This window comes from Wasmannia auropunctata, unplaced genomic scaffold (assembly GCF_000956235.1).
Source record: "Wasmannia auropunctata unplaced genomic scaffold, wasmannia.A_1.0 LD335358.1, whole genome shotgun sequence".
Lineage (NCBI taxonomy): Eukaryota > Metazoa > Arthropoda > Insecta > Hymenoptera > Formicidae > Wasmannia > Wasmannia auropunctata.
In genome coordinates this window covers 11,098-24,931 of record NW_012027532.1, presented here as the reverse complement: position 1 = coordinate 24,931, position 13,834 = coordinate 11,098, and the positions used below count along the sequence as shown (strand labels likewise).

At 41.0% G+C, this 13,834-nt stretch overlaps 1 protein-coding gene and 1 long non-coding RNA gene across 2 annotated transcripts; one reads left to right on the top strand and one right to left on the bottom strand.

Annotated features, from left to right (window-relative positions):
• Nucleotides 1-3,134: 3,134 nt before the first annotated feature.
• Nucleotides 3,135-7,345, top strand: LOC105457163 (SRSF protein kinase 3). Its single transcript, XM_011701675.1, has 6 exons — nt 3,135-3,430; nt 4,066-4,276; nt 4,355-4,670; nt 4,838-5,416; nt 5,506-5,803; nt 5,904-7,345. Exons 1-6 carry the CDS (start codon nt 3,135-3,137, stop codon nt 6,193-6,195), a joined length of 1,992 nt encoding a protein of 663 aa, XP_011699977.1. The 3' UTR covers nt 6,196-7,345.
• A 960-nt stretch (nt 7,346-8,305) lies between these two features.
• On the bottom strand, nt 8,306-10,734 carry LOC105457150. Its single transcript, XR_975350.1, has 2 exons — nt 9,457-10,734; nt 8,306-8,693 (listed from the first exon to the last, which is right to left on the bottom strand). It is a non-coding gene; the product is annotated as an uncharacterized LOC105457150 (long non-coding RNA).
• Nucleotides 10,735-13,834: the final 3,100 nt, after the last annotated feature.

Below are 13,834 nucleotides of genomic sequence, written 5' to 3'. Positions count from 1 at the left end.
GTAACTTTCTATTAAATTTTCTTAATTTCGACGATGCATATAAACTTATACGTGATATATGTATATTTAATTAATCATATATTAATGCATAGTGTAGCTTAGTACATACATATAATTCTTTAAATGCGCATTGTAGAAATTAAGATAATTTAATAAAAAGTTTCTAGTTAATACGCGTATCAAATCAATTAAATATTAAAAACGCTTCAAATACAAAATGTATATACATGTCTAAAAAACATTGGTTTTAATAACAAATCTTAAAATTAATATTATTATTAAAATATATTAAATAAATATATAATAAAATATTAAATATTATTATTAAAATATATTAAAAATATATAAAATATATTATATTATTATTATTATTATTATTAAAATTAATATTATATTGACTAATTGCTTAAATTTTAGCAATTTATACTAAACAGCTAACTCCCGTAAGAATATCGGTCTTTAATAATATCTCGTCGGTGGCCAAAGGCAATTATTAAATTTTTGTTCTGTCAAATGGGTCCAGGAAAATTGAAGAACAATAGCATTATCAACCGTATGTACATTATATAAACTTTCTACTGTCGATAATAGTGATTTGATCTGCACGTATAAATAATCGATCACGTTAATTGCAGTTATCCTCGGTACATACGTATAATTACGTAAGGCCAAAGCAGTTGGTAATGTCATCGTTCTTCAATTATTCTCAGTCGGGTTTATGAAAATTTGTCTTTGTCCTTTAATATAATATCTCTTCAAGCAAAATCTCAAAATACATATGTAACTCGTTATTCCTGAGATCTGACCTTTTTTTTATATATTAATTATAACTTCAATTAAAAATCAATAATTATTTTATGGTAATAAAACAGTATAAGCATATATTATGTAATTGATAAGCTAATCGTTGATTAAATTAATCGGAGTTGATTGGAATCACCTTTAAGGTCACTTTGATTAACTTTAAACAACGATTAACTCAATAGCCCTGATATAAGATACTGACATTATATTTGCAGTTTTGCGTCAAAATGTCGCAAAAAATATTATTGTGTTGTGTCTAAATACATATAACGACAAATACGATTGGCTTGCTGCCTGGATGATTGAATTAATTATCGATTAATAATTAATCGGAGATAGTTGAAGTGGCCTTTAAAGATTTGGGTTTGCGAGATCAAAAAAATCACGCAGCGTGGACAAAGACCGAAAAAGACTCGATCACGTGCAGTATGCACAATATCGCTCGTACACACACACAATTGATACAAATATCTATTATTAGCCTTATTAGCGATTAGGAGAAAACGTCTCGAGCGCAAACGTATATGTTTCATCTACCCAAGTAATTAACGTGCAATGTTGCAATGACGTAAAATTGACGTGAAAATTTTCGTCAAGCCTCAGTCAATCTCGACCATATGATCGTTGTACAATACGTACAATCGAGCGTTACTTGAAATAATGTCAATTCCGAGATATTAAATATGCATTTATTATATCATTTCATTTTCATGAAGCCAGACTTTCAGTCTTCATTATAGTTTTTATTTTAAGACTGTCTTAAAAAAAAGAAAAGCAGTAACCCGGAGAACGAACGGGCAATTCAATTCGCATACGCGTGCAATTTGTTACTCACACCCGACTGCAACGCGATTAATATTTAATATTCCATAACTAATTAGACATTATAGAGTACGTTTTCGGAATTCGCGGCGCGCTCGATATTAACCGTGAGCGCCGCTAATCCAATAATTGTGTCTCTCGAACGGCTGTTGTCGGCTGAGTCGGCGGGGCGTGCAATCGCCATGACGCGGCGCAACGCGGACGTCATCGTGTCCTGCCAAAAAAATTAAAAAAAAAAGAAGCGAAAGATCCTAGGTAAGACGAGAGACGGTATATCTTTGGCCCATCCTCTCTCCCCTTGGGAAACGTATACCCAGGGAGGACGCGAGGGGATGAATGAATGAAACGTAGAAAAGGGAGGAAACTGGAGGAAACGCTCTCGCGGCCGAGACGCGACGCCCCGGGTGCGCGTCCGTCTGCTGCCACGGTGCGGAGGGGAGCGTAATCGCGGACGCCCGATCTGACGTAGAGGTAGAATCCTAGACCGGCGACCGAGTCGCCGTCGCGTCGGGGGGCCGCCGAGCATAGGGAAATCGTCGCAGGTGAGAGAGACGAGGTGGGAGATCGCACACTCGTCTCGTCGCGTTCGCCAGCGTTCGCGAGTAGCCGAGCGACAAGCAGTGGTGAAGATTACAACACAGCGACAACAATAACAACAACAACGACGACGACGACGACGACGACGACGGAGGCGACGAGCGTGACGGCCGACGGTGGCGGTAGAGTGCGCGGCGTCGACGACCTGCCAGCGGACGAGGTACGGCGACACCTGCTCGGTGGGTAGGTAGGCTGCTGCACGCGCGGTGTGACGCGCGTACGCAAAAGAACGGACGGACGTGCGGACGTATGTATGTACATACATACGTGCATGCGTGCGTGCGTGCGGCACAGCAGAAGCGGAGACGGCCATACTCAAACAACGGCCGAGCGGAGTGCGCGGGGCTACGAGAGATGAGGTAGATAATAGAGTTTCAGAAACGCGAAAGAAAGAGAGAGAGGGAGAGAGAGAGAGTGAGAGAAAAAGAGAGGTTCCGATCTTCGCGAACCGCACGCAGTGGGCCGCGCGCGGTGTGAGGCAGGAGGCTGCAGGACGGGCAGTGGGACAAAGAGAGAGAGAGAGGTGAAGAGAGACGAGACGACAAACGGAGGCGAATTGAGGCTGAGCGTAAACCGAGTCGAATCGAATCGTGGTCGGCGCGATATATCGGTGATTCGCGAGGGCGAGCCAACAGCAGCAGCGAGAGCAGCGGCGGCGGCAGCAGTAACAGTTAACGAGTAGCGAGGAGAACGCGAAGGAGCGGCCCGGAACGGGCGGAAGTGTGGGTCGTGCGTGCCTCTGCGTGCGTGCGGTGCGTGCCGAGAGAACGTTGGAAAAGGGATAGCAGACAGCAGCAGCGGCGGCGGCGGCAGCGCTGACGAGGACAACGGAGACGGAGACGGAGGCGGAAGCGGCGAACGGCGGGGCACCGGTGGTCGAGCTTGGCGCGGGGGTCCAGTTGCTCGGCGGGATGAGCGCCAAAACGGACGTGAACAGGCGGGTACTGGCGATCCAGGCGAAGAAGAAGCGGCACAAGCCCAGCAAGCGCAAGGGCAAGGCCAATTCCCAGGGCGAGCAGGACGCGCAGAGCTCCAAGGGGCAGCAGCGTGCCAGCGACCAGGTAGCGGCTACCGCGACCACCACCGCCAACACCACCGCCACTACAATCACAACCACCACTACCACCACTACCACCCCCACTACCTACGAGTATGCCTCGGACGGGCCCTATAAGCAGCGCGCCTATAACAGCGACAACGGGACCAGGTAACCCCGACATGCTCGATTGGCGAACAGCCGGCGCGGGCACGAAGGACTTAATCCCGGATGACTCATTACGTTAACCGCGTATCCCGCGTGCATCGAACGCATGCCCCCCACGTTGCGATGCACACGCTGTCACGATTACGCGCGTGTCGACGGTGACAGCTTGTCGTTGTGAGGGATTTACCGGTTAATTAAATTGCCGCGTCCCGTTTCGAGGCTCGATGCCTTTCGATGTCATTTGAGTCCATGTGTTACGGAAATATCGATAAGTGAGTGATTGCCGATGAGAAAAATTATGGATAATAACAACGGTTAATGTAATATTTTATGTAAGATAATACTTGTGGAAAACGAAAACGTTGGATATACAAGAAAAAAAAATCGCATATTCGATTCACTTATTAAGTATCTTTGACAATTACATTTCTGAATTGCCGGGTAATAATTGCATTTGTTACATGTGGAAGCACCATCGTAGAGATAGCCGATACGATGAAACTTCGCTGTTGACGATTGACACGTAAATCGTTTTCTTGATTTCGTTCGCTCTTATATCACGAGGAAGATCGGTTGTCACAAAAGTGTCGCGTTAGTTATAATTAACTTATTATTTATGATCGATGAATCTGTCGTAGATTGGTACCATGTCATAGTTCCAGCAATGAAACGATAGAGGACGATGATGCGTTCAGTACCGAGGATGAGGAGCAGGAGGACAGCAGTGACTACTGTAAAGGCGGGTACCATCCCGTGAAGATAGGAGATCTCTTTTTAAATCGCTACCACGTCACTCGTAAGCTCGGCTGGGGTCACTTCTCCACCGTATGGCTCTGCTGGGACTTGCAGGTACGGATATCTGGACACAGTAATCAATCAACTTTCACATCTACGTAAACACGGGACGTTTTTGAAACTATGCTGCAGGATAAACGTTTTGTGGCGCTTAAAATAGTGAAATCTGCATCCCATTTCACTGAGACTGCATTGGATGAAATTAAATTATTAAAAGACGTGCGCGACACGGATCCCACCGATCCTAAGCGCAATAAGACCGTCCAGTTGCTCAATGACTTCAAGATCAGCGGCATTAACGGCCTGCATGTTTGCATGGTATTTGAAGTGCTTGGACATAATCTTCTTAAATTGATTATCAAGTCGAACTACAGAGGAATTCCAAGAAATAACGTTAAACGCGTCATCAGACAAGTTCTCGAAGGTCTCGACTATCTTCATAATAAATGTAAGATGAATGTTTAAGTCATTGATATCATTTGAAGTTATTTAGTCAGCTTTACGCAGTGGTTTTTAACAGAGTATTATTTAGTCTGAAATAAAAGAAAATCGCTACAATTCATTGTGATTTCAGTAAGTCTACCATTGTATAGTATATGTCAAATTCTTTTTCAGGTAAAATCATTCATACAGATATTAAACCTGAGAATGTTCTTGTGTGCGTCGATGAGACTTATATACGAAAATTAGCTTGCGAAGCGACAGAATTGCATTCTATGGGAGCGAAGTTACCGGTGTCTCTGATTTCTACTGCGCCGAAGGAGTTCCAAGAACCGACGCCAAACTCCAAGATGTCTAAGAACAAGAAGAAGAAATTGAAGAAGAAAGCGAAGCGCCAGAACGAGCTGTTGAAGAAGCAGATGGAGCAGATCGAGGAGTTAGAGGAACAAAGTAAACTCGCGAATAGCACGAGAGAAAACGGGGAGGTTGAGACGAATAGCCTAGATCAGGATCTCAATACGGAGAGCATAGAGGACAATACGGAGAGCAAAGATTCCCCGGACATCTCGGAGCCATCCGCGCCTTCGTTGCACATGAACGGGGTGGATGGTTTAGCGGGCGGTGAGAAGATACAGAGCCCATCGCCCGAGCAATCCGAAAAGATGGACAACGTCACTCTGTGCGACGTGGAGAAAAGTTGCGGCGAGGGTGTATTACCACCTGACGCCGATGACACTGACGAATGTAGCGAAGGTAAAGTAACTGCCGACTCTCGAGCGAACAGACAGACAGCAGCGTCTTTTTTCGTTACTTCAATTTTATTTTATTCATCTTGTCTGTAGGTCGTAGGTCATTAAATCCACCGGAAAGTAAGCAATTGAAACGGGCATCCATGTCGCCTTTGGACCCTGCCATAATGGACTGCGACATAGAGGTGAAGATAGCGGACCTCGGGAACGCGTGCTGGGTTCATAAAAAATTCACGGACGATATTCAAACGCGTCAGTACAGGTCGCTCGAGGTTCTGCTGGGTTCCGGATACGACACCTCTGCCGATATATGGTCCACTGCTTGCATGGCGTTCGAATTGGCGACCGGCGACTACCTTTTCGAACCGCACAATGGCAAAGACTACTGCAGGTAACGATTACGAGGTTCCATTGCAAATTATATAAATCTTGTAAAGATTGTTCGACGCGCTATTTTCAAGTGTCCAAATCTATTTTTGTCAATGTTTCAGAGATGAAGATCATTTGGCCCATATTATCGAGCTGCTGGGAGAAATACCTAGACGCATCGCTCTCTCAGGGAAAAACTCGAGGATATATTTCAACAGGAAGGGTGAATTAAAGCATATTACCGGATTGAAGCCGTGGGGCCTGTACGAAGTGTTGACGGAGAAATACGAGTGGACGCCGAGCGAAGCACGCGAGTTCGCAGAGTTCCTAATACCGATGCTCGAGTTCAATCCGAGTATGCGAGCTACCGCAGCTGAGTGCCTGAAGCATCCGTGGCTGCAAATCAAAAAGTGATCGCGTTTTTTATTGTTTTATCTGTAATATTTCCCCCAACTTTCACCCCCCCCCCCCCGGTCCTACCGCCCAGTCGCAAATCGTAAATCGAGAGTGTGATAGGAAGCTGAGAAACACTTGTAAACGTCAGGTGTTATTTTCCGTACTGAAAAATCATAATTTTGCGACCCAATTTGCATATGAAGATCAAGTGCATCGTTTCAAGAGCGCGCATATAATACACATACACATACATACACGTACACACTAGAAAACTGTTTGATATGATACGAATTACGGAAATAAATTGTAACATACGTTGTTATATTAATCATACGTACGCTACGAGCGTGTCTCCGCGTGGGGTAATGTTACGAAACTGAAAACGTTTCGAAGAGATTGTTATATATCCTTTACAAATGGTGATTTGACAATATTGCGGAAGTCGCCTCAAGGAAAGTCGCCTCTCGAATGCAGCGAGCGAAGTGTCGCAAAATCCGGAAATTGTTACAGAAGATCTTGCAACATTCCGCTAATTTCCACATAGAAAAAGAAAAAAAAAACGGCCGCGCGCGTGCTTCCTAACGTAACACTCTCAACGCATCAACTGACCATTTGTAGTTGTACACTTATTAAATCGTAATTTTAATTAGTGATGAGAGAACTCTTAAATTAAAAAGGAAATTTTTCATAGTACTTTATTTTACACACACACATTCATGTCGCATTCTTCGTACTCGTCATTTAATTTAACAAATTTTATTCCAAGAGTCGTGGGATCTACTCGTAATGCGCTGTGAAGGTACTGGCGGGCTCGGTATCGTGTTTGGTTTAAAATTAGGACTCATTGCCTTGACTCAGTTATCCGTGTGTACTTTTATGTGTCGGTCGGACGCACCGCACACCGATCGTTGCAAATTCTTGCCAACAAACTTGTCGTGAAGTCGCTAACGGGACAGAAATGGCTACTTAATTAATATTTTACGTCTACCTCAATATACGTGAGCCGGTATAGAAATACTCATCAACAGACATACGCACGTAACGAGAGACCGCACTATAAACATAAATTGTAAATTGAAATAGAGAGGGATCTGTACATTGTAGATAATTAAGAGTCGGTCACTGGATTCTTGGGATATATAATTTATGTGGGCGCCGATTGGGATAAGACGATATGCATGCGCATATGTTCGAGGGTTTTATTTTTTTCCATCCAATTTAAAGTTTTATATCTGAGAATATTGTTTTTCTTTTGTATCGCTGTTATCAAAATAACTAAATTTTATTTTTATTATAAAACCGCATTTGTTTGTAAATGTTGTATAAAAATATATATATACTTTTGTAGAAACAATTGTATATACAAATGACTGCGTACAAGGCTAATGACATATCCAATGTGCGATTTACATGTGAAGAATGTATTATGCACCTTGTCTTATTCCACTGCGGTCCGCGATACTGATATTATAATGAACATTTCTGTTTGTTATAAACTTGTTTACTTGTCGCTAATGCGAATGCCTGTATACATAATGTACAATTACGAGGAGAAAAGAGTATCTATATCGCGAGTAAGGCAAACCGAATGAGAGCAGTTGTAACAAGAGTAATGTTGAGTTTCGTATGCCGTCTTCTTTACTTCATGAACACTGACTGACTACGGAGCTCTCTGCCGATAAATAATTGTCTTCTATTTTATAAACGATAAAGCGAAGCAGGGCGTTCCACTGGACCGATCGCGCATACTTTCCTATGCACGAATTCAATTCATGCTTCCCGCAGAATGTTCTGTTTCGCTTCGCCTGCCAATCTGTCGTGAAGTCTCGTTTCGCAAAAGGTCTCGATTGAACTGCGTGTGGAGATGCGCGTGCGTACGTGGAATATACATTTCGTCACGATGTACAAATGTCTTGTCACTTACTGCGGTTACGTTTCTTCCCGGGTAAAAGAGGAAAATACTCTCGTGAAAATACACAACATTTTATGATCTATTTTTTTTTAAATATAACTTGTGTTTTTTTCTGATCGCTTTTAATTAGCAATAGTTGTATCTGATCATGTAAACATTTTCTCATGAAATGATTATATAAACCACAGATTTTAATTTATTAAAAATTAACGTGCATTTTTATGAAATATGATGTTTATTAATTTCCATTTATATTTTTGTTTTACAACAAAAATGTATGTCCGTATGTCATTTAATTCAGCAATGAATTATCTACCTGATTGAAAAATTGAAAAAGAAAAATTTGTACAATTTGATATTATAAAATTTATAGTGTAAGAGGGAAACAGGTAATACAATAAGCGAGATGAGAAAGTGCCTCTTCTACCCGCGCTATAATTAATATCAGATAGAGGAAGAATGCGTTTATATGCCATTTCCCGGCAATACAAAACATAATGCATTTTAGTTCGTATAACACGTTATTTATCATCGCGTTTTCCCCGCTGCAGAAGCTCTTTTCATGAATCTCGTGTGGTCTCCAATGATGGCGATCGTGGCGAATCTGTACAGTACATAGTTAAATTTTAGCGAATAATATTCAATACTGTTCTACGAAATACGGCCAGTGAAATTTATTATTATAAAGGCAGCGATCACGGCTTGATTTAATTTTTCCTTTAGCATTCTCTTTGTTACTTATGATGGAGAATGGCGCTTCTAATCAAATCAACATCGAGCTTTGGTTCGGTCTCGCTCGACTCTTCAGCTCCTAATGTCACTCGTAAAATTTCGGAACTCGCGTAATCTTCTGAAGAACAAGTGTAAAGACCTATAAATTCTGAAGATCTCTCTGTGTAATCGAGAATCGAAACCAATTAAAATCTCTCTGAGTTTAAGTTTCCAGTTACAGGCAGGTAAAGAATCTTCTATCAATAAGTGGAATAATTAAACTTAACTTACTTATTACGTAACTTATTAAATTAATTTAATTATTATGGTTAAAGCCGAAAGACAAGAATTATAAATAAACTAATTGTGACAGACATCTTTAATAACAATTAAAATGCCTATAACAAAAGAGAAAAAGATAAAAATTTGATCATTAATTTCGACGTTATTTCTTAAAGCAAAGAAATTTCTATCGCAAACAAGAATCGAAGTAATTCTCACGTACTTCTAGAATGGTAAAATTCATTTCAGCGAAATTTTATATGCACAATTTTATATATATATTTCGGTTTTTATTCCCGATTACGGAGAGATGGGTATCGATTGAAGCATGCACTGGCACGATATAACTATTAATAATGGATCGTTGACTAGACCTAATGATTTTGTTAGACGACGACGAGTCAGCGTAGGCATCGAAATCGCGTCCCGATCGTCATTAGATCAATCGAAGCTCAAATACCGTGTTGCCGGCGGCGTTTGCGGCTCCACAAGTCGTCGCGTCTGAAATCGTTTGCACTGTGACCATAGATAATGTTATATCTCATATTAATATATCATATGTATCATACATATATATATTAATATCTCTAGTATATATACTCTATACATATACATATAAAGCATATGGATATATTGAAACGATAACTTACATAGGTGTGACTCGCTGCTTGGCGATAGAATACATAGTTAGAAGAAAATTAACAAACGATAATAGCGAAACTGTGTATAGCCCTTGATGTACGAGATATCCCCGTCGCCCCCTTTCCGACTCCGACGAGCGGAATAATTTTATTTGTGCGAAGTATAGATAGCAAAGAAAGGGAGAGGAAATGAGAGACAAGTAGCCGCGGAACACGCTCCATTTCTTTTCTTTCCCCCCCCCCCCTCCCCTTGCGATAGAGAGAGTTCTCCACGCATAATATGTATAAATGTAAGTCATGTAAGAGATTCGCGAATGTGTGGGATGATCAGGGATCAGTCCGGATGAGAGGAAACGGTGTATTTAAATACAGGGACCCAATATATTGAAATTTCACACACCAGGGACTCATGTTCCAATCGGTAGATTCTAAACGTTGTTCCGAGAGAAACGGATTTGTTCAATCGGATATATTAATCGCGCTGAAGACCTCTAACGTCGATCTAACACGATACACCAATACTTATGAATTATAATATTATACTTTGCGATCGGAGCAATCGATATCATACCGCGGCTTTAGAAACAATAAATCCCCGTACGACGGATCACGGGGTGTGGGATTACAATCTCACGCACGTGCGCTTCTCAGAGCTAAGCTTTCGACATTCCTTAATTTCCTCGTGCAGGTCGAGCCGTGAAGTTATATGATACCGATTGCACTCTCGTTCTGAAAATGATCGATAATACGCAATAAGTTGTACGATGTTAAACATAGCGGAACCGCATTGTGCGAGCCGTCGATCGTTCCTTAATTATAATCGTGAACTGAAACGTGAATCGTAAAGCGGGGGATCCGCCTCTCTGTTCAAGTCTTCAAAGGACGAAATGTGTCGGTACCACGACGTTAAAAGTTGCGAATGCGAGGACCGAGGAATGTGGCCTTGATCGAGAAGCGAAAAATTACGTCGACGACAAGTTGCAAGCTGCGCGTTGTCGAAGGGATTTTACCGTGCGTTGGCCTCCTCTTTTTTTTTTTTTTTTAATCTTTAAACTATTGGAATTGTCGAGGAGAGCGACGCGAGCGACAGAAATTTTTTGACGGGAGAATGCTTTGCTGTCAAAACACCAAGTTTTATTACACGTAAGTCGCCACGCGCGCGAGACACTGTAAATATTTTGCGGGGTAAAAAAACCCAGCGTGGGGTTTTGCACATTTTTAGAAGAGCGTTCGCGTATCTAGGCGATCGGCGATTGTACCGCGGAAGGGTTGGCAGAGACCTTTCCGGGTCACGACTAGGGCTGTTACTTTTTACTCACTTCGAATATTCGAAACTTCGACGTTAACTTCGACCTTTCGAAGTTTAAGGTTCCTTCCGAAGTTTTGAAAAATACATAAAAAATTTGAATTTTCTTAATTGGATTGTTTTATTGATCATCTTTCCTGATTTACACATGTATCAAGTTTAATTATCAATTTGTAATGTTTCAGGTTATAATACTTTCAAATTTTTTTTAGGAATAACTTTGTATATGTATATTAATTCTTTTTATTTACAATATTTGCAAATTTTCCGAATAAATTTATTATTTGCACAAATGTATTTTTTGAAGCTTCGAAAGAATTTGAAGATTTTAATGCCGAAGCTTCGAAGTTCGAATGTCGAAGCCTTCGAAGCAAATCACCAGCTCTAGTCACAACGTTAAAATGTATAGCGGTTATATATCAGAATCAGATAGGGTCGGAGGAGATATTCGGTTGCGCGCGCGCGCGCGAACGAGAACGAGAGAAAGAGAGAGATAGAAATTAAGAGAAAGGAAAACGCGAAGTTTGCGTACGGTAATATTATCTCACTGATTGGTACATAGTCATACTGGTCTCGTAGCGTTATAGAGAGCCATTTAAACTCTGCATGCTTAGCCAATTTGCGCTCGCCGGCAGCAGGCCTGTGTGTGGTCCCGCCGCGCGACGGACGTTTTTAATAAGGGTGTAAAATTGTCGATAGAGGCGCGTGTAGGCGCCCCCGCGCGATACGTGACGATCACATCTTTAGAGAAGTTTCATCGAGCCGACAAAACGGGACGTGCAAGTTACAGCGAACCGAACCCGGGCGGATTGCGTCGCGAGAAAAACGACTGGAGCAACGGGACAGGAAAAGCAGGAACGGGGCGATGTTGCTGTCGTCGCGCTCCTCTCCTAGATAATATCCCAGATTAGCGCGATAAAAATAATGTCCTTTGTACCGGCTGGAGCCGATCGAATACTCCCGCGAGAGGACCGAAGAGAGTACACTTGATTGACTAAATTAATCCGCCTGATCGCATCATCACATATCCACGAGATGCGAAAGAATAGGAGGCGTCACTCGAGGCACGCGTCGTTATTGGGTTTTCTGGAAATAACGGAGCGAATTAATTTCGAAATTTCACGTGTTTAAGCGAGTCTCCTTCTGTTCGACACTTAGTCGCGAGATTATGTTCGTCTAAAGTCCATTTCTACCAATATAGATTAACTTTAATCTCGATTTTATTTATTTTTTATTTTTTTCTAATTCTTAGAACTAGAGAAAGATACAAAATAAGTTAAGCCAAGATTAAAGTTAATCTACATTGGTAGAAATAACCATAATTTCGAAACAGATGAAAATTAGAAGATTCTTTACTTTTTTTTTTCAACTTATTTGTGAAGCCATCCCTTTTTCTAGTCGCATAATTCATCGCATAATCCCCCAATTTTACGTAGCAAAATTTCTATAGATTCTTGCTGATCGTTTCTAAAACTGAAACTTCTACACTGATGCATGTTCGAAGATGTGTTAAATCATCGTTCGTCCGAGCGTATCGTACAATCAAAGTCGCGCACTCTTCCCTTTGGGGATTCTTGGTGGATTACAACGTTTGTGGAAAGGAAGGCTCAAGAGAAAGAGAAGAAAAATAAGATAATCATCGCTAATCTATTGTGTACTAACGTCTCGTGCTCCAGTCACTCGATGTAACGACCGTGCGAAGCATTAAGAACTCTAGAGCATAATAAAATAGCCATAACGAAACGAACGAATAAATGGATTTGATGTTTAGACGCTGCCTCCGTTATGTGCCCTGCCGCAAAGAATAAAAAAAAAGTAACAGACAACCATGTATCCCCCCACCCCCACCTGAGAGAGATCGATATATGATATGAAAAATAAATTCGCAACAAAATAAATTGGTTCTCTTTTTCACTTGTAATCCGTCGTTTTTAAGGTAGGAATTAAGTAGCACTCTGGAGTTAAGTTTTGCTTACGTGACTTTATTTTTATATATGTATATCACAAATTATATCACCTTTATTGTCCCTGGATGTGACTACGATCGTACAAAGTGTAATGTACAATATGTTCACGTTTTTCTTCGAAGTATGCGCTTTTCGGTCGAAGAGTGTTCCGAATACTTGAACGGAATTCGTCCCGCAATTCCGTTGATGTATTTTCCCGCTTATACATCATCGGCTTACAGGATAAACTTACATTCGCCTGCCAAAATGCAATACCGTGTTTACATTTCACTCGATTTTCCTTTACAGTAGAACGTAGGACATACTCGCGTCTTGCGCCGGCTGGTTTCTATAGCTAGAAAATTCATACGCTGGGTTAACCAGGGTTAACGCTCGGCCTCAAGGAAGCAAGATAACGCAGTCCCTCCCACGAATGATATGATACGAAACACGTGCTGGTAAGTGTTCGCATGATGATATATATATATATATATATATATATATACATTTCCTTTTCGCAACAATATCGCAATTAACTAGGAAACAGATTCTTTTAAATTTCAATTTCTCACATTTTTGGCTTTTGTTCAAATTAAAATACTTTCAATACTATACACACATATTTGGTCAGGCCAAATATATAATCAATTTCGCATAAATACTGACAGATACTGGCACAATGTTATACTGATGCAGATAACATAGTTTTTTTACGATTAGACAATTCTGTCAAAGAGATAATAAACAGAAGCTATCATAAATTATTTGAATCAATTTACTATCGTTCATTTATCACGTTGGTTCGAATAACTTATTACTTATTGAAATAACAATTATCATGATTATAAAATAAGAACAA

Coding starts and splice junctions, on each gene's coding strand:
- LOC105457163 (XM_011701675.1), top strand. CDS start 3,135: ATGAGCGCCAAAACGGACGTGAACAGGCGGGTACTGGCGATCCAGGCG. Junction 4,277..4,354: donor GGCTCTGCTGGGACTTGCAG/GTACGGATATCT, acceptor ACTATGCTGCAG/GATAAACGTTTTGTGGCGCT. Junction 5,417..5,505: donor CACTGACGAATGTAGCGAAG/GTAAAGTAACTG, acceptor TCTTGTCTGTAG/GTCGTAGGTCATTAAATCCA.